This window comes from Notolepis coatsorum (assembly GCF_963971535.1).
Source record: "Notolepis coatsorum genome assembly, chromosome: 9".
Taxonomy (NCBI): Eukaryota; Metazoa; Chordata; class Actinopteri; order Aulopiformes; family Paralepididae; genus Notolepis; species Notolepis coatsorum.
This window is the reverse complement of record NC_140173.1, coordinates 65527046-65546867: the sequence shown is the minus strand read 5'-3', so window position 1 is coordinate 65546867 and position 19822 is coordinate 65527046. Positions and strand designations below refer to the sequence as shown.

General features: G+C 44.5%; 1 protein-coding gene across 4 annotated transcripts in view; it reads left to right on the top strand.

Annotated features, from left to right (window-relative positions):
• Positions 1-19822, top strand: part of cul9 (cullin 9) — a 288372-nt gene that overhangs the window by 211400 nt on the left and 57150 nt on the right. For 2 of the 4 annotated variants that reach the window (XM_084320983.1, XM_084320986.1), the window contains exons 20-24: positions 712-807; positions 1349-1524; positions 5271-5404; positions 15839-16024; positions 17498-17527. In XM_084320983.1, the coding sequence (XP_084177109.1) occupies positions 712-807; positions 1349-1524; positions 5271-5404; positions 15839-16024; positions 17498-17527 (622 nt within the window). The remainder of the gene's footprint in view (positions 1-711; positions 808-1348; positions 1525-5270; positions 5405-15838; positions 16025-17497; positions 17528-19822) is intronic. The other 2 variants (XM_084320984.1, XM_084320985.1) reach the window with 2 other exon arrangements.

The following is a 19822-nucleotide window of genomic DNA, read 5'->3' as shown; positions in this document are numbered from 1 at the left end:
GTGAATGAAAAAGTTTAACGTTGCTACACAATGAACAATACATATAGGACTTTGAATGGGCCCTAATAATGGCAATGTAGCAATAGAATTTAAAAAGTTATAGCCCTGCAAAGAAGGGGTACTTCTCCATAGACAAATAGAGCCGGCAACCTATGGTATATAATGAATTTAACCCATGGCACCCATAGTGTTAAGAAATATCACAATTATTAAATTTTTTTTTTTTTTTTTTTTTTTTTTTTTTTTTTTTTTACTCAAAAATTTCTGGGAGCCATATGCTGTCACCAGAAGAGCCATATATGGCTCGCGAGCCATAGGTTCCCGACCCGTGCTCAGCCCTTGAAGCCTCTAACCAGGAAGCCTCTAACCAGCGCTCAGCCCTGGAAGCCCCTAACCAGCGCTCAGCCCTGGAAGCCTCTAACCAGTGCTCAGCCCTGGAAGCCCCTAACCAGCGCTCAGCCCTGGAAGCCTCTAACCAGTGCTCAGCCCTGGAAGCCTCTAACCAGCGCTCAGCCCTGGAAGCCCCTAACCAGCGCTCAGCCCTGGAAGCCCCTAACCAGCGCTCAGCCCTGGAAGCCTCTAACCAGTGCTCAGCCCTGGAAGCCTCTAACCAGTGCTCAGCCCTGGAAGCCTCTAACCAGTGCTCAGCCCTGGAAGCCTCTAACCAGTGCTCGGCCCTGGAAGCCTCTAACCAGCTGTTTGTGTCTGCAGGTCAATGTTCCGCCATCAGCCAGTCGTGTCGTGTTGCTGGAGAACGTGACTCGCTTCTGGTCCATCATTCAGATCAGGGTCAAGAGATGCCAGCAGGTGAGGCACTGTTTTCTGGGAGCCTGTTCTGATATCAGGGTGTATAGTTGAGTGGTTTAGCACTTTTTAAATCATAGAAAATTATCTCCTTTGAATGCAAAAGAAAATGTACTACTGCCATAGCTACACATGAGTATATATATTGGTAGCAGTGTTGTTGATTTGAACTGCAGAACTTTCCCTAAGCAAGGGTACATATATAATATATATATATATTCTTTTATTGCAGTGATGCTCTATGCGAAATTACAGCAAATTACAGCTTTTTTTATTGCAATAATTTTTGCCTCCCAGATGGGGGGCACAGACCGGCCCCTCCGGACCACCCCCTAGTTGGGACTCAGCACCATCTTGTTTGAAAATTCTGGGGAAATCCCTGAACTGTACTAAATTAATATTTAGGCCTGTGCATCTCTTTGAGACATGTAACTGTCCTAATGGTCTACACAAGTGAACCTGACTTGACTTTACACATACAGTGATGTGTATGCAGTTGTGTTTAATTAAACCTTTAATCCTTGACTCTTGTTCCCGGGACCAGGGCGGCATCGACACCAGGGTCCATGGCTATGAGGTTCTGGGCCCCAAGCCCACCTTCTGGCCCGTCTTCAAAGAGCAGCTGTGCTGCCGGACCTACCTGTTCTACACCACCAAGGCTCACACCTGGTGTCAGGAGATCCTGGAGGACAAGGCCCAGCTGCTGCAGCTGTTCAACAAGTGAGGACTGACACGCACGCACACACGCACACATACACACGCACACACAAGAAATAACTTTTTGATTAAAATTTATTGTCGTCATACAGCACAAGTACAGTAAAACGAAAATAAGTTTGGCATCCAACAAGAGTGCAAATGTAGCAGTAAAGTGCAGTAGTACTATACAATGTACAGGTGATTTAAACTCAGTATAGAAAATTGTATTAACAGATTGCAGAATGGGTACAATACAGTACTGCTCAATACACAAAATGTTTAAGGGGATGCAGACCAGAGAAAGACTTCCGTCTTGTTTACACCAGGGTCCCCCATTTTCAATTCATAACATTTATGACATACACGACATACACATATACAGTACTGTTTATTTAGAGACAGAGTTTCTAAAAGAGAATATATACATTTGAGGGGGAGGAAACTGTACATTGGGGGGTTGGGTGGGGGGAGGGTTTGGACATTTACTGGGGCCAGTTTCGAATTGCGGCCTCCCGTAGGTGCTTTTTTAGAGTGGTTTTGAAGGTGGGTAGGGATTCACATTATTTTACGGCTGTGGGTAGGGCGTTCCACAAAGTTTCGTTTGTCTAAAATTGAAAAAGGTTTAAACTTTACAGCACTGACGATTCTCTATAGTATTTTTAGTTTTACCTGTGTTTGATAAGACACCCAGTCAGCAGCAGTGTCCCGACCCATATACAAACATGTCTTAATAAAACATGCTTAATTAAGTCGAATTCTGCCTTTGTCTCTATTAACTACATATAAATATTTATATAATTGTTTGCTTTATAGACGAAGGTTGCAACATAATTATGTAATGTAATGTCGTTGGCTGTGTAACGGAGAGCAGCCGCCCAGGCAGCACAGCTCCCGACTCATTATTAACACTTTCAGCGCCAGACCCGACATTTCTCGGGTTATCTTGCCAGCGGTTGAGGGCCAGAACCCTCTTTTATTCGATGTTAATATTCTATACAGTCTCACGGACCTCGGTGTATCATTGGGACTCATTCTGAGACCTCGAGATTGCAATGCCGGCCAAGGAGTGATGGCGAGTTAACCCGACTTTAGTCAGGTCCGGCGCTGAATGTGTTAAGCGTGGCCACAGGCAGTGCAGAGGGGAGATAGCGTGGTGCTGAAAGTGTTAATTTAATTAATTAATCCAATCCACTTTATTTATAGAGCACATTTAAAAACAACAAAGTTGACCAAAGTGCTGTACAAGTCTCACAACATAAGATACATTTTTTTTAAATGTATAATAATAAATTTTTTTCTTTCTTTTTTTTATATTATTGTCAAACCTCTGAACAGGTCCTGCATTATTATTATAAGCTTCGAATTCAAATCGAATCTTGGGCCCAGAAGCTTCGACGGCCAAAGAAAGCTTTGAAGATCAGCCCTAATATTGATACACTGTTTTGTTTTAACGGAACGTAGACCAATCTCAGTCACTCTTATTGTCTGGGACCAAATTCGGTCACGCCCCATTTTGCGCGACATCCAGGCTTTTTTTACCGTCAGCGTTTGGGAATTTCATGTCGACAGGTAGATGAAGTGAAATTATACTTATTTTAGAATATATATATCAAATTTCATGAGTATTCATCTATATTTAGTCATCTAAAGACTATTAGATATGAACATATGTACCAGTAAAAAGTGGGAATCTCTAGAATGTTTTTTGGGCAACGGTGTTTACGGAAGTGCGGGTAGCCTCTCAAGTTGACGATACACAACACTTTCTGTTGTCAGTAGATGGCAGCATTGGTTTAAAATTAAAAGGTGAAAATGTTATGACTACAACATGAATACAATTCCCAAGACCTTTAGCACAGGTCACAGGTCACTGGTCAGCACCAGATTAGGAAAACGCGATCTGAACAGTGTTAAACTATTAATGGGACCTGAGTACAGTGATCGAGAATGGTCACCCAATTATCTTAACAAAAGTGCATCATTGGGGGCGGCTAGGTGGTGTAGTGGTCTAAGGCACTCGCCACCAGTGTGGAGACGCTAGGATTTGCGTGTTCGAATCCAGCTCTCCACATTGTTTTTCAGTTTGGCTGGTCGTCCGCAGTAATACACATTGGCCGTATTACGGGGAGGGAAAAACTGAAGGGTGGGGATCGAACGTTGTGAACAAGCGACTCCTACAAGTCGGTTGGTGCGCCTGCGCGGTAGAATCAGGAAGTGTCGGGGGCAGCGTGAGCCTCCCACGCGTTACTCCTCGACACTGAGAGACCGAGCTGCGCAGGTGAAAAGATGCGACTGCTGTTACCTCAAGTACCGGAGGGGACTTGTGCTATGTATGACTTAGTCCACATTGCAGCCGGCTTGTGGGAGGCAAGAAACAGCGTTCGTGACAGGGGAGGGTTGAATTGGATGATACGAAATTGGGATGGGAGAAAAATATAGAAAAATGGGAGAAAAAGTGGATCAAAAAAAACAAAAGTGCATCATTAGCATTATGTTTGTTGTCTAAACGGGAACATAATGGTACAATTTAAGATTTGAATGTTATCCGCATATAAAGGACAAATAAAACATCTTTAATTTGTAAGAAACTTCAATGAAAACTGCGCAGGTTAACACTTTGGTCGCCAGGCTTATATTCTTAATATACCATCCTCCGCCAGCTCTATTAGTCTATGGGGATGTTTACCTTCTTTGCAGGGCTATAACTTTTTAAATTGTATTGCTAAATTTACATTACTATGGCCCATTCAACGTCAAGTATCTATTGTTCAGGGTGTAGCAACGTTATACTTTTTCATTCACATATTCATACTAAAATACGGTCTAAAGTATAAGTATGTTTTTATCGTTTTCTGCAGCTTTCTCCAGAACGTGATTTATAGCCCCAAATGCATTATATTGATGATCAAATACAGTTTGATAGCAATCTGCGCGAGATAGAAAATGTCAAATGGACGTGCTTCTAGAAGTTACTACTGATCATCTGATGTTGACCGGATGGGGGGGGGGGGGGGGGGGGGTCGTTTATAATTCCGTGGCCAACGTTAGATGATTCATCTAGTGTGGGTGATATGATCATCTGAGCAGTTTATATCGAACTCGTTTAAAAAATACGCTGAATCTTACCGTAGCTTCCTCATAGCGTTGGGCGATGAGCGTGGAACAGAAATATTCCTATTATGGGATGTAGAAATATGCGATCCATTTCCAGGTTGTATAATAGTATATACGTCCAAATCATGTTGTTTATCGAGTTATTGGTAACGGATTGCTATCCGTTGTGTCTAGCTCGAGTCCTGGGACTATTACAGAGTGATCGGACCGAATTGAAATGAGCACCAGCTTCCATTTCCTGTTTCCGCTCTGGGCGATCCGCCGATCGGCCACCAGATGGCGCTCTTGAACCGTTGGAGAGTTGAGAGGGGCTCAACAGTAGATCTCAAGTCTCCGGGGGAGAAATATGATTTCGATCACAGATTTTTGAAATATTGATATCAAAGAGGTGGTACGGCGTCTTTGGCAGAATGAGCATGGCGGGGAAAGACTTGGTACGGCGTTTTTGGCGACCATAGTGTTATATTTGCTATTGTTATGAAAATGTGATAGAATCCTATAAAAATGTGGACGCATTTGGTCACCGTGACGTTAGTCATGATCCTAAACTGTAATGTGGACTATATTGTGGAAACAATGGGCTTTCTTTTAAAAAAATATATCCTGAAATTCTCTTTAGATTTTGAGTCTATTGTTGCTCGTTTACCTTCCAGATTGAACAGTGCTCTCCGACACGAGCAGATGTTTGCAGATCGCTTCCTGCCAGACGCCGAGGCAGCAGAGGCTCTGGGCCGCACCTGCTGGGAGGCTCTCATCACACCTATAGTACAGAGCATCACTGTGTCAGGTAGGCTCTCATCACACCTATAGTACAGAGCATCACTGTCAGGTAGGCTCTCATCACACCTATAGTACAGAGCATCACTGTCAGGTAGGCTCTCATCACACCTATAGTACAGAGCATCACTGTGTCAGGTAGGCTCTCATCACACCTATAGTACAGAGCATCACTGTGTCAGGTAGGCTCTCATCACACCTATAGTACAGAGCATCACTGTCAGGTAGGCTCTCATCACACCTATAGTACAGAGCATCACTGTATCAGGTAGGCTCTCATCACACCTATAGTACAGAGCATCACTGTATCAGGTAGGCTCTCATCACACCTATAGTACAGAGCATCACTGTGTCATGAACTAGGAATCATGAGCAAACGGGTGGAGAACTTGACAACTGTTGGAACTATTTGACTGTTAACTACTGAACCCTGCATGGACTCTGCTGTGTTGTTATTATTATTAATATACATATGTCTCACCTGTCTGGCTGACCAGACCCTCACCTCTACCTATTCTCATATTTGTATTCTCTATATTTTATTACAATTTATCTTACCCTGCCTGTACCCCCCCTACTGCTATGACACCTGCATTTCTCTAAGGAACTTAATTAATTAATAAAGGAACATTGTGGCGATAAGAAAGTAGCGAGCCAGAGACGTAGTTCGAGTTGAGGTACTTTACTTCTCACTGCACATAGCATTTACAATAACAACAAACTTAACCCGGAACCGGAAGTGGTATTTACCCTTTCCCCTAAACAGTAAAACCCCCGCTCTTAACACTTTGAATGCCAGCCACGCTTTTTGTCGTTAGTTCATGCCGACCTTTGAGTGCCCGCCAACGCTATATAGCGTTTGTTTGTCGTATTTCTTTTTATTGGCGATTTGAATTCATATTTCATCATATTTCATCAATCGAGCCTCGCGCAGACTCTGAACTCAATTTGGAAGATACCGCCCCCTATCGTCTCTCCCTGTGTAACTGCACCCCATTACTTTAGACCAGGGGTCTCAAACTCGCGGCCCGCGGGCCAATTGCGGCCCGTGGGATGATATTTTGCGGCCCCCTACTGGACATCAACGTTTAGTGTTAATGCGGCCCGCGCGCAACTGTTTGCCGAGTCGTTGCGCGAGAGTTGGAAGTTTTATTTATTTTATCACTTGTAGGCTACCATAGCGCAGGCTCATGTCAGCAACGTTATGTTAGTGACTTGGTTGAAACGTGATTCCGGAGTGATATCAAGTAAAGTGGAAGCAAATGCATCCTCGCTATCTCTCTCCTCTGCGAGCAGTGCTCTCATGCTCTGCATGTCCGGCAGCACTGCCACTCTCTGTCTGTGTGTACGGGTCTGGTCCAATCACATACGCGTCCCGTCAGCGTTTTTCCCCCTCACCCACAGTCTGCGAATCAGAGGCAGAGTAGGGGAGTAGGGCGGGTCTTCACGGACTGCATGTCGTCTTTCTCTTTCAGTTCAAGTCAGAGCAGAGTTGAAAGCGCATCTACAGTAAACTCGCTCCCAGTTTTATCTCCGTGAGATAAATGTAGCTATTAGGCTATTTTCGCCAGCAGGCAGCCAGCAGAAAAATATGGCATTTTCAAAGATGGTCAGTAAAAGAAAAGTCCACTGCAATTCAAAGGTGAATGGACGGGAACATATGCGTTCAGCCAGAGTCCCAGCCAGGGGCGTAGCTGGAGATTATGGGCCCCATGAAAGAATCAATTTATGGGCCCCCAATCTATAAAAAAATGTGGGGCCCCCAATCTATAAAAAAATTTGGGGCATTTATTTATTGATGAAAACGCATAATATGGTTTTTTATAATACAGGCAATTATACTTTTGAGTCATCTACATTAACTTACTTTAGGATAATAATAAAACCATATTAATAAAAAGATAATAATAGTGTTCTCACAGCTTTGTGATAGAATAAAAAAAATGCACAGTGCATTTCCATAGCTGTGGATGAGTCCACTGACACCACTGAGAAGCCTGAAGAACCGTTCATGTTCTGAAGAACTGTTCATGTTCTGAAATGTTATTGCTAAGGATTGAGAAGATTGGATCAGTTGTACTTTTTTTTTGAATACTTGAAACCCTTTTTTTGTGGAATATTTGATGCGGCCCAGCCTCACCCAGACTCTACCTCCAGCGGCCCCCAGGTAAATTGAGTTTGAGACCCCTGCTTTAGACTGACGAAGGGGGGGGGCCAGTTTCCTCATTTTACTTTTCAGTCAAGGCCAACTGAAGAGACCAAGTGATCGCCGGCCATCAGAACAGCATGGATTATGTATTTACAGTACCCAACACTGTAATCAATAAGCGTGATCGATATTTGGAATGGCGATCAGGAATTGGAATAATCTTTTTCGATAACATCTGATCTGAGGTAAGGAATTATTTTACCAGTCTTCGGATAATCAGAGCTATTTTCACAGAGATATAAGCGTTTGCCCTATGTGTGTGTGTGGCTGTGCGAGCGATCAGGAAATGAGAGAATCGATATTTCAGCCCGCTTCTATAGCGTGCATAAGTACACATATACTATCGATAATCTAGCGTTTATTTGAAAACGATTCATAAATAGGCCAAAAAATTAAAAAAAAAATCTTTTTTTTTTATTGTTTTTTTAAACACACATAAACAAACATGACAACACACGATAAGATACACAAGCATTAATATACAGTGTATATCCAACGAAATTACCATTTATACCAATGTCTTATACAGGATATACCCCTAATACCTGTTATCTAAAAACCTACACACATATGCTCCAGCTCGAACCCCCCCCCCCTCCCGCACCCCTCTTTGGATAGTACTGTAGGAATGCAGGTAATAATAGTGAAAACGGAGTCGTGTTCCGATGCAATAATACTATTTTAATACGCACTCTACTGTCGCACAACAACACTGACATTCATCTTTCATTCGTCTCACTTTAACTACGTCATCCCCCGCTAAGGATCACGGGAGATGTAGTCAACACCACCTAAGGCTAGGATGACGTGAATTATGTCCCAGTAGCCACTACACACGTCCCCCCAGAATTCACAAGAACTGGCCCCAAAAAACGTCCAGGGGCTCTGACGACCCGCCCAAAACGACTCCGGTACCCCTGGGCAGGCACAGGAACCCGAGGCAGTGGTAAAGCAGTAGGCTGGCCCTGAACAGGCCTCGGACGGCAGGTCCGGGGGTCCGCCGTAGCTAGAGTAGGCGTCGGGACTGCCCTACCAGGGGGCCGACCGCGGCGGGGCGGTTGGGCCAACTCAATGGGGCGGTCCAAATCCAGGTGAGCAGGCTTCAGGCGATCCACCGAGATCCGTTCTTCCCTCCCCCCCATGTCAACGACGAAGGTCTTATCGCCTGCCTTCACAACCCGGTAAGGACCATCGTAGGGTGGCTGTAGGGGGCCTCGATGGGCGTCGCAGCGGATAAACACGTACCCCGCTGCTTGCAGATCAGGCGGGACACGCACCCTTGGAACGCCGTGGCACGAGGTGGGGGTGGGCAAGAAAACCTTGGCCTTGTCCAGCAGAGCATCCCGCTGTTCCAGTGCTGACCAGGAGGCCGTAACACAGGGAAGAAAATCCCCTGGGACACGGAGGGGTTGGCCGTATACCAGCTCAGCTGAAGATGAAAGAAGGTCCTCCTTAGGTGCAGTACGGAGCCCCAGCATCACCCAAGGAAGTCTGTCGACCCAGGTGTCGCCCCGGAGATCGGCCTTGAGAGCAGCTTTCATCGACCGGTGAAAACGTTCACACAGGCCATTGGCCTGTGGATGGTAAGCCGTAGTGCGGTGGAGGGAGACACCCAACTGCTGGGTAATGGAAGTCCATAACGCGGAAGTGAATTGGGCCCCTCGGTCAGAGGACAGATCAGAGGGAACACCGAACCGGGTGACCCAGGTACCGATGAATGCGCGAGCCACGTCAGCTGTAGTAGTCGCAGTGAGTGGGACAGCCTCCGGCCAACGGGTGGTCCTGTCCACCATCGTCAGAAGGTGAGTGTACCCCCTGGAGGGAGGAAGGGGTCCCACCAGATCCACGTTGATGTGGTCAAAACGCCTCTCAGGCACATCAAACCGCTCCAACGGGGCTTTAACATGTCGATGGACCTTCGCGCGTTGGCATGCCATGCAGGTCTTGACCCAACCTCCAATGTCAACCTTCATCCTGGGCCAGACGAATTTTGCTGCCATTAGGCGCTGTTATGGTTTCCTGCCCGGGTGCGAAAGGCCATGGATAGCGTCGAAAACTTGTCGTCTCCATGCCTGTGGAACAACTGGCCTTGGCTGCGCCATAGATACATCACATAGCAGCGTCGTGCCATCATCAACGAAGGGGACGTCCGCCAACTGGAGGCCAGTAACCGCCGTCCTGCATGCCTGGATGTCTGGGTCTGAAACCTGATCCGCAGCCATACGGGCGTAATCAATTCCCAGGTGGACAGCACCAATGGCGGCCCGCGAGAGGCAGTCAGCCACGGGGTTGTCCTTCCCCGCCACATGCTGGATGTCAGTGGTGAACTCAGAGATGAAAGCCAGATGGCGCTGTTGCCTGGCAGACCACGGTTCAGACACCTTCGACATAGCAAAAATTAATGGTTTGTGGTCTACAAAAACAGTGAAAGGGCGAGCCTCCAGCAGGAAACGGAAATGTCTGACCGCCAAGTACAGGGCGAGGAGCTCACGGTCAAAGGTGCTGTACTTCTGTTCGCTAGAACGGAGCTGTCGGCTGAAGAACGCCAGGGGTTGCCAAATGCCCTCGACCAACTGTTCATATACGCCTCCAACGGCATAATCCGAGGCATCAGTTGTCAATGCCACGGGAGCCTCAGGCACGGGGTGCGTCAGCATGGTTGCACTCGCAAGGGCCTCCTTGGTATCCGAGAACGCCTTTGACATGTCGTCGGACCAGGCGATGGCATGCTTGGGAGTCTTGCCCTTGAGAGCCCCATACAGGGGGTGCATTAGGTGGGCAGCCTGAGGGATGAACCGATGGTAGAAATTCACCATCCCCAGGAACTCCTGCAAGGCCCTAACCGTGGTAGGGCGTGGGAGGCGCAGCACCGCTTCCACCTTTACTGGTAATGGGACCGCTCCAGCAGTAGTGATGTGGTGGCCAAGGAAGTCCATGGCAGGCAGACCAAACTGACACTTTGCTGGGTTGATGATTAATCCATGCTCTCTGAGGCGACTGAAGAGGAGTCGAAGGTGTGTTAGGTGTTCTGCCTTGGACGTGCTGGCTACCAGGATATCGTCTAGGTAGACGAACACGAAAGACAGGTTGTGCAGCATGGCGTCCATTAACCTCTGAAAGGTCTGAGCCGCATTTTTGAGGCCAAAAGGCATCCTCAAAAATTCAAAGAGCCCGAATGGGGTTATAACTGCCGTCTTGGGGATGTCCTGAGGGCTAACCGGCACCTGGTGGTATCCTCTCACCAGATCCACCTTTGAAAAAACAGACGCTCCAGCCAGGTGGGCTGAAAAATCTTGTATGTGTGGAACCGGGTAACGATCAGGTGTAGTGGCGTCATTAAGGCGCCGGTAGTCGCCACACGGACGCCAGCCGCCGTTGGCCTTTGGAACGAGATGGAGCGGCGAGGCCCAAGGACTGTCGGACCGACAAACGATGCCCAGTGCCTCCATGGAGGCAAACTCATTCCTAGCGATGGTTAGCTTGTGTGGGTCGAGACGACGAGCCCTAGCATGTACTGGCGGGCCCTCCGTGGAGATGTAATGCACGACTCCATGCTTAGTGGCCGCGGACGAGAAGGTGGGTGTTGTGATGTCCGAGAACTCCAACAGGAGGCGGGAGAAATCATCAGTGGGCGCGACGGCGCTGGACAGTGTCATTGTGACCGTGTCACTGCGCTCACATGCTAAGGAGCCAAAAGTCTCAGCATTGACGAGCCGGCGATTCCCCACGTCTACCAAGAGACTGTTGGCGCAGAGAAAGTCAGCGCCTAGGAGGGGAGTAGACACCTTGGCCAACACAAAATCCCAGCTGAAACGCTGGTCAGCAAAACACAATGCCACGGTGCGTTTGCCAAATGTAGGGATCGCACTGCCATTGGCAGCTTCAAGGGCAGGGCCCCGTCTCGCTGAGTGAAAATCCTGAGTGGACGCCGGCAACACGCTCACCTGGGCACCCGTGTCACATAAAAAACGGCGGCCGGAGAGTGAGTCGGTGACGTACAGCAAGCCTACAGGATGGCCAACACTCACGGCTGCTAATGAGTGGCAGCCAGTGCGTTTCCCGACCCCCCGTAGTTACAAGGTGGCAAACACTTTTTAGCTTTGTTCCCAAACTTTGCGTGGTAAAAACACAACCCCGACGGCCTCACCCGGCGGGGCATAGCCGCGGCAGAGATAGAGAGTGGCTGGAAACCCTGCTCATCAACGGTGTAGGCTGATGCTGCCACACACCTCTTCCCAGCTGAGAAAAATACATCCGCTTCCCTAGCTAGCTGGCGAAAGTCAGTTTTGATGGAATTAGCCATAGGTAAACGCACATAGTCTGGCAGTTGTTGCAAGAAAAGCTCCTTAAATAGAAAACATGGCCCATGGTCCCCCAGCAGAGCTAACATGTGATCCATCAATTCAGAGGGCTTTGAGTCACCCAATCCAGGTAGAGAGAGAAGCTGGCGAGCACGGTCAGATTCAGACAGACCGAAAGCCTCCTTCAGGTGTGTTTTTATAGCCACATATTTGTCGTGTGTAGGTGGGTTTTCCAGCAAACTCACCACTCTCGCCGCAGTTGAGTTCGTCAGGGCTGCTACCACATAGTAGTACTTTGTGGCGTCCGTGGTAATGTCCCGGAGAGCGAATTGGGCTTCAGCCTGTGCAAACCAAGCGTTGGCGCTCCGCTCCCAAAACTCCGGCAGCTTGAGTGAAACGGCGTTCAAAGTGCCGCGATCCGCGTTCTGTTGTTCATCAGGCATGTTCAATGTAATCTCCGAAATACGTCCAGGAGAAACGTCAGGGTCACCAATGTAGGAATGCAGGTAATAATAGTGAAAACGGAGTCGTGTTCCGATGCAATAATACTATTTTAATACGCACTCTACTGTCGCACAACAACACTGACATTCATCTTTCATTCGTCTCACTTTAACTACGTCATCCCCCGCTAAGGATCACGGGAGATGTAGTCAACACCACCTAAGGCTAGGATGACGTGAATTATGTCCCAGTAGCCACTACAGTACCTCCATTATCCCTCGCTCCTAACCAGACACTACCATTATAAGCTAGCTTTTATTCTCTCCACCACTTCTAACCACATTGACATTTTGGATTAATTGAGACCCAGAATTCTTGCTGTAGATATTTCTTGATAAATCACATCGAGATATGTAAGAAACCAAACTTTCCGGCACATTTTTTCCGGTTGAAACCAGCGTGATGCGATCAGCTTTTTAGCTACTGTGATACCCGATAAAACCAATCTCTTTAGCTGTGGATTTACTGCAAACTCAAAAACATCATTCAATAGTAATACAGAGGGGTGTACAGGTATATTCCAAGATACGAGTTTTGATAATTGTTGGGTCACATCTTTCCAGAATGTCTTAAAGGGGAACTATCTTATAAATGGCCTTTTTGAGTGTTTAGCATTGTTTCCTAGCTATGTGAACTTATATTAATATGATCTATGTCTCAAAATTCTCATATTGGCGCATTCTTCCAATTCTCCTCTCACAATATTCACCCTCACTGAACTGAGTCATTTGAAAATGTGCGCGATTTGTGATGTCAGAGAGACACCGCTGCATGTTAATGGAGACGTGCAGAATGAGCTGCACACAGTTCTGCTGCCCAGGCTCAAAACGGCTCGAGATCTTGAGGTAGAAAAATGCTGTTTTTGAGGACTTGATTAGAAATACAAAACAATGAATAAAAAATATATATATATTACAGAGGTGTTCCATAGACTCACAGGAATTGTGTAAAAGTGCCCAAATAGTGAAAGAAATAGTAAAATAGTTCCCCTTTAACTGGTGGGCAGTCCCAATACATGTTCATAAATGTCCCTTCGTCCCCATTTGTACATTGGGAGCATTTGGAGTCTTGTTTAAGACCCATTCTGTTCAGTCTTATAGGAGTCAAGTATGTCCTGTGAATATAGTTAAGATTGATTTGTTGATGGTCCGGGTTCCTTGATGTAAGTCGGACATTTGCCCAGGCTCCTTGCCAATCAAAGTCACTTTCCAGGTCTGGTATATCCCTCCTCCAGACAGAGTCTAGTTGGAGGGTTTCATACGAGGACGTTAGTAATTGATGATAAAAATCTGAAACAGAACCTCTCGATGTCTCTCTTTCATAGAAGAATTTGTGGTATCTGTGGTGTTCAATTGGTATGTCTAATGGAACACTGTGAGACTTCAAACATAGCCGTAACTGTATGTAAAAAAGCCATGTGGACATGGTGAGATAAAAAAATTTGCATATTTCTCCATAACTACAAAAACCCTGTTTGTTAAAAACATCCCCTAATGAGTGTATGCCTTGCTCTTCCCATATAGGGAATCTTATAGGTCGTTTTTCAATTAAGAGTGCATTGTTATTGAATAAGGGAGTATGATTGTGCCATTTATGTGGGTTAGGATATTTTTTTTGTGTTTCACGCCATATCCGGATCGCATGAGTAATTATGGGGCCAAATTTCCGTTCACAGTGCTTGATTGGTAGTTTAGTGTATGCTATGTCCTTCAGTCTATGTGGGGCTACTATGTTTTCTTCTAATTTTCTCCAGGATACTAATGCTTGGGATCAAACCATGTTGTCAATGGTCTTAATGTGTACGCCTTAAAATAGTGGAAAAAATCTGGAAATGCCATGCCATAAGACCGTTTGTCTTATGGTGGGGAATATTTCCACTCCCAAGCATCTAAAATGTTTTACCATAGGTATCTCTCCTGGGAGGGTTATATCTTTTTTTGCAGGGGTGTTAAGTGGAAGGAAAGCCGACTTCGGCCAATTTATCTTAAATCCCGATAAATCACCAAAGTTCTCAATCAACTTGAGCAGATGAGGCAATGTGGTGTTGGGGTTTTGCATGAACAATATTACGTCGTCCGCATATAAACTAATTTTATGTTGTGTGCCCTTGATTACGATTGGTTCTATGGATTGGGATTGTCTTATATATTGTGCTAAAGGCTCTAATGATAGATCGAATAGTCCGGGACTAAGAGGGTAAATTACAACGTTTTTGTGAAGCATGAAGCGATACATTTTTTATTTTATTTTTTTAAATAAAAAGAAATCCGTTTAGACAATGTTGACTGCAAACAAGTCATTGATAAGCAACGGGCAGATTAGACACATAGCCATAATTTAAGACAGAGATTATGCGTTCACAACGCTATCATTGAAGTGGGTGCTGGCATTTAACCATGCTTTACCATGTTAATGGCCGGCACTGAAAGTGTTAAAGGCACCAGCCCACCTTGGTGAATGTCTCTTAATATAGGTCACCACAACATCTTATATTATCTTTTATTACATGGCGTTTTAACATTCACCAAAATGCTTGATTGTGATTGGTCAATAGCGCTCGGTTGCCCCTGACAGCGGTCAGTTATTTCTTGATAACGGACCGCTGCTATGGGCAACGCGCAATAATGACCGCTGATACGGGTAACAGCGCTATTGACCAATCACAATCAAGCATTTTGGTCGCAGACAGTCACGAAAGCTAAGCTCAGCATATGCACAGCTGCATTCATCAGGTAATCAGACCACACACCTGCCGGCTGCCGGCGATGACAGAGGAGCCACAGAACAACTACGTCTGCATTTGATCTCGTCTTGTCGATGGTGTAAAATGAATTAGGTATATTGTTAGTAAGTTAGCCATGTAATAAGCGGGATAATGTATAGCTATACTCGGTCATTGTGGCAAAATAATTGACCTTCACTGCGTTTAGAACACATCGGCGCGGCGCCTCGGTATTCTAAACTCCGTGTCGGTCAATTATTTTGCGACAATGACCTCATAGCTATACATTATCCCTTACATATATGGTTCTGTTATATTATGGCCAATCAATTATCAATCTATCGAAACACAATTAAATAAAATAACTTCTCAGTGTCCCTCACATTACCAGTAACAAGGAAAAAATTGTTATCCTTTTTGAATATTATGAACTAAATATATACCCTAACCCTTAGTAATATATGTATTACTAAAATATTTGCACTACATCTCTCCCTCATTGTTGCATTTTGTACTTTAGTTTTGTATATTTTGCGTTTAGGGTTTGGTCTTTATTCTTTTAACTTCATTTTTTACTGTATGAAGCACAATCTTAGGGGGCTCATACAGAACCAAGCATGTCACTGTAATGTACATGTAACTTATATGTGACAAATAAATCAAAAACTGTTTTATATATTGAATCTTCTCCTCCTCTCTGTGTGACAGAGTCCTCGGTCCCCAGCCCTCTCTCCTGGCTGCTCAGCGAGTACCTGGACAACGCGGAGTCGGCCAGGCGCTACAAGAGCCGAGCGGCCATCTTCAACTCCCGCGTGCGACGCCTCACACACCTGCTGGTCCACGTAGACACCAGCCGGGTGGACACCGAGGAGCTGAGGCCGCCCATCAAGTCCAGTGAGTGGACACACAGCTAACACGATGTCCTCTCCAGTCGGACAAGGAGATGGAAACCACTTTACTCTCTGTGTTCAGTAGAACAATCAGGCTGCAGCTAGCCTAGCTTAGCACAAATTAATGCCTGTACATACCTGCATGTAATCCTTGTTACATACATTGTTACATTACATTTTCACTCTGGTTGGATGCCAAACCTCTTTTCCTTGTACTGTACTTGGGCTGTATACTCTGAACGCACAGAGAGGAAATTAGTATCTTATCTTCTTGTCTGACTCTGGAGAAAACGGTAAGCACATTTACCATTATGTTAGTGTGTTCCTCTGTAAGACGAGTCTTTAGCTGAGGATTGCTATGCAATTAACAGAAACATAAATCACGTATAAAATGTGCGATCTGGTGGATACGTTTCCTTCCTTCTTCAGTCAGGGGCAGATCAGTCAAAATAAATCTGCAGCTTTCCACATCTTGGCAGAAATACTATTTACCGTCCAGTATGAGCTGTCTTTATCTCTGTAGTCTTAACAGTATGCTAGTAATAATAATGAACTTTATTTGTATAGCACCTTTCATACAGAAACTGCAGCTCAAAGTGCTTCACAACAGAAAAAAGACAGGCATAAAATGAGCACATAAAGTGCAGACATATAAAATATTTTTTTCACGTTAGGATCTAACATCCCAACAGGCAACCTTGTTTATTTTGATTTATGTTTGATTCAGTTTTAAATAGACAATAATAAAAAGAGTAAGATAAAATAGACAATAGACAGAGTAAAATACTGCAATAGTGCAGTGCAATAAAATAGTAGAATAGAATAGATAAAAATATATATTATTTTTTTTTTCTACAGTGCAATAAAATTGTTCTGGATTACTGTTTAACAGTTCAAAGTCATCTTTACCTTCTCTGTTTGGTACCCACAGTTTAAAACTTGACAGTCTTCCCTCCTGTTTTATACCCACTTTGACCCTTCGAACCTCCCACTCAGGGCAAACCTCCCTCTCAGGGCGCAGTTCCCTCTCTCAGGGTGCAGTTCTAGGTCTGGGTCCTACACAGTTTTAAAGCCTGACAGTCTCTTGTTTGATACCCACACAGTTTAATACCTGACAGTTTTGAACCTGTAATAAAAAGCAATAGACGGAGTAAAATAATACAGTGCAATAAAATAGTAGAATATAATAGATAGTAAAATTATGCAATAGAATGGACAGAGTAAAATAGTGCTACAGTACAATCAACAGCGGAGTGTATTAGAAGGCTATGGTGAAGAGGTACGTTTTTAGCTTATTTTTCTAATCCATTTGTACATGTCGGTCAGTATGAGCTTTTGAAATGTTATCGGTAGAAATGTGTATTTTTTTTAAAGCCAATTTATTACTTCTTAAAAACTTGATATGAAACGTGTATTTATGGATAAATTATCATAGAAATCGAGTCTTCCATATTTGAAGAAATTTCTTTTGTTTCAGAAGGTATCAACCGAAGCAAAGATTTGAAGAGTAAGTAACAGCTTAGAGGCTAATGTCCTGCATTTTGTTTCTTTATTTGCATTTTTCCCCAGCTCTGGCATTCCCATGTTTGTCTTAATAATGACTGAAATACACGCAAACCCACCAGTATGACTTGCCTATAAGAGCTCTGTGGTGCCTACCCTCTCTGGTTCTATAGGGACTGACCTATCTCAAGCCCCACCCCCCTTTCTTGATCCCCCAATCACATCCTGTGATCAAGAAAGATCAAGAAAAGAGAGCGGGGCTTGATATAGGTTGATTTTCTCAACGGCCTTAGCTTCTAGCAAGAATTCGAATATTTTATATTAAATCTATAAAGCTGCTTTATGATCTTGATGAACCGTGGGCTTCATTGTTGCATGGTCAAATTATTGTAGCTAATTTTAAAGTGACAATGTGCATCTTTTCTATTAACTCATTGACTCATCTCTACTCAATGGCGCCAGCATTATTGACAATTTTTTCGCGATGTTTGCGGACCCATCGTGTGTATTATAGCTATGGAGACAGTATGGCTCATTTGACAGGCATTGTTTTTAGTCCAACACTGACTAACCAGTTCATTTCTACATAATTTAGTTTGTGCGCTATTCCATGCTAAACATCGCCCCTTTCCAAAATAATCCAGTATTTTTTTCTAGATCGCAAGATATGACGTGTTATATGCATATGCCCAAATCTTTCGGGTTGCTTGCCTGAAACTCCAAATATTTCCAAATAAAAGGTATATACCATAATATATGTTTCTTCACAAAAAATCATCAAGGGGGGGGGGGGGGGGGGTCGTTTTACCTCGGAACTGCGATCGTTACCAAAAGCATGTTTTAGGTTCGGTAAAATACGACACTGTAATCGATACAAAAGCATGTTTTAGGTAAAAAAAAAAAAAATACCAGCAGGTTACCTAAAATAGACCTTACCTTAGTCAGGAGGTACTGAAAATGAATAAATCCCAGTCGTCCCATCGCGATCACAATTACTTGTGTATATTCGACATGGCTATCATATGGGAAACAATAGGTTTGAGGCATCAAATCTCCAACCAATTGCTATGTCCTGATTCACTTTGAGGGGGAAGCAGCCGGAGTACCTCAGTACTGAAAGACAACTGATATACCCAGTTCAAAAGGTAGGCGATACTGCCACCTGGCGGGATTCGATCGTCATTGCAATTTTAACGTAGGCAGCGGTGCCAGTTGGGACACAGGCAGCTCCGAGCGAGTGTTTAGAATGGGGATCAAAGGAAAAAGATGAAAGGATCTAAAAACAAGAAAACTCGTTTTTGGCACTGAACGGTTGGCGACGAAACACGTGATTCCTCGTTTTCGGTGGCCAATAAGTTAATGAATCAGTTCTGGAGCATGTACGAAGAAACTCTTCAACACAGCACTCACCTTCACTACTCTAGCCTCACATGGTCTTGTGAGACGGCTTGCCTCGTCTCGATACCAGGAGTACTGTATGCCTCCAAAGAACGAGACCTGATAGCTTCTTCCCGCACAGATTTTAAATTTATTTTATATATATATATATATATATTAGGGATGTTCGATATTGGCTTTTTTACCTATACTGATATTGTCCAACTCTTAATTTCCGATACCGATATCTACCGATATATGCAGGGTCCCCTGCATATTAACACAACATTATGCATACTTTTGACAATAAATAAAATCAGAATTTGTTCTTACTTGCTTGCCTGGGTAAATAAAGGTTACCGGTAAATAAATGTAAAAAAAATATATATATTTAAACCGATACAGATAATTTCCGATATCACATTTTAATGCCAATATCTGCCGATAATATCGGACATCCCTAATATATATATATATAAACAATGGAAAACAAATATGCAGCCATCTCGACCACGAGAAACCAAGAATTCACTCTGCTGAAAGTCTGCATGACATTTTTTATTTTTTTTTAAACACAGAGGCAACAGAGCAAACAGGCTCATGGGAAATGTATTGAAAATACAGGTAGGTACCACTTATCGCCAGCAGGTGCCAGAAATCAACTTTGTTGCTTTAATTTTGGCCAGAGGCTGTTATGACCATAGAGACTAACTCTCTCTGAGAGGTGGGCACTGCCAAGCTGTACGCACCGTTTGCTAAATTCTAACAAGTCCCACCTCCTTTAGTTACTGTTTGCAAATATGGAGGATGAACTCCACTACTATCTACAACAAGAAATTAAAATAACATGCCCCCCCCCCCCCCCCCCCCCCGCTCAGCATGGCGTGTCAGTATTCCATGTTCCCCAAGGACACCTTTTAAC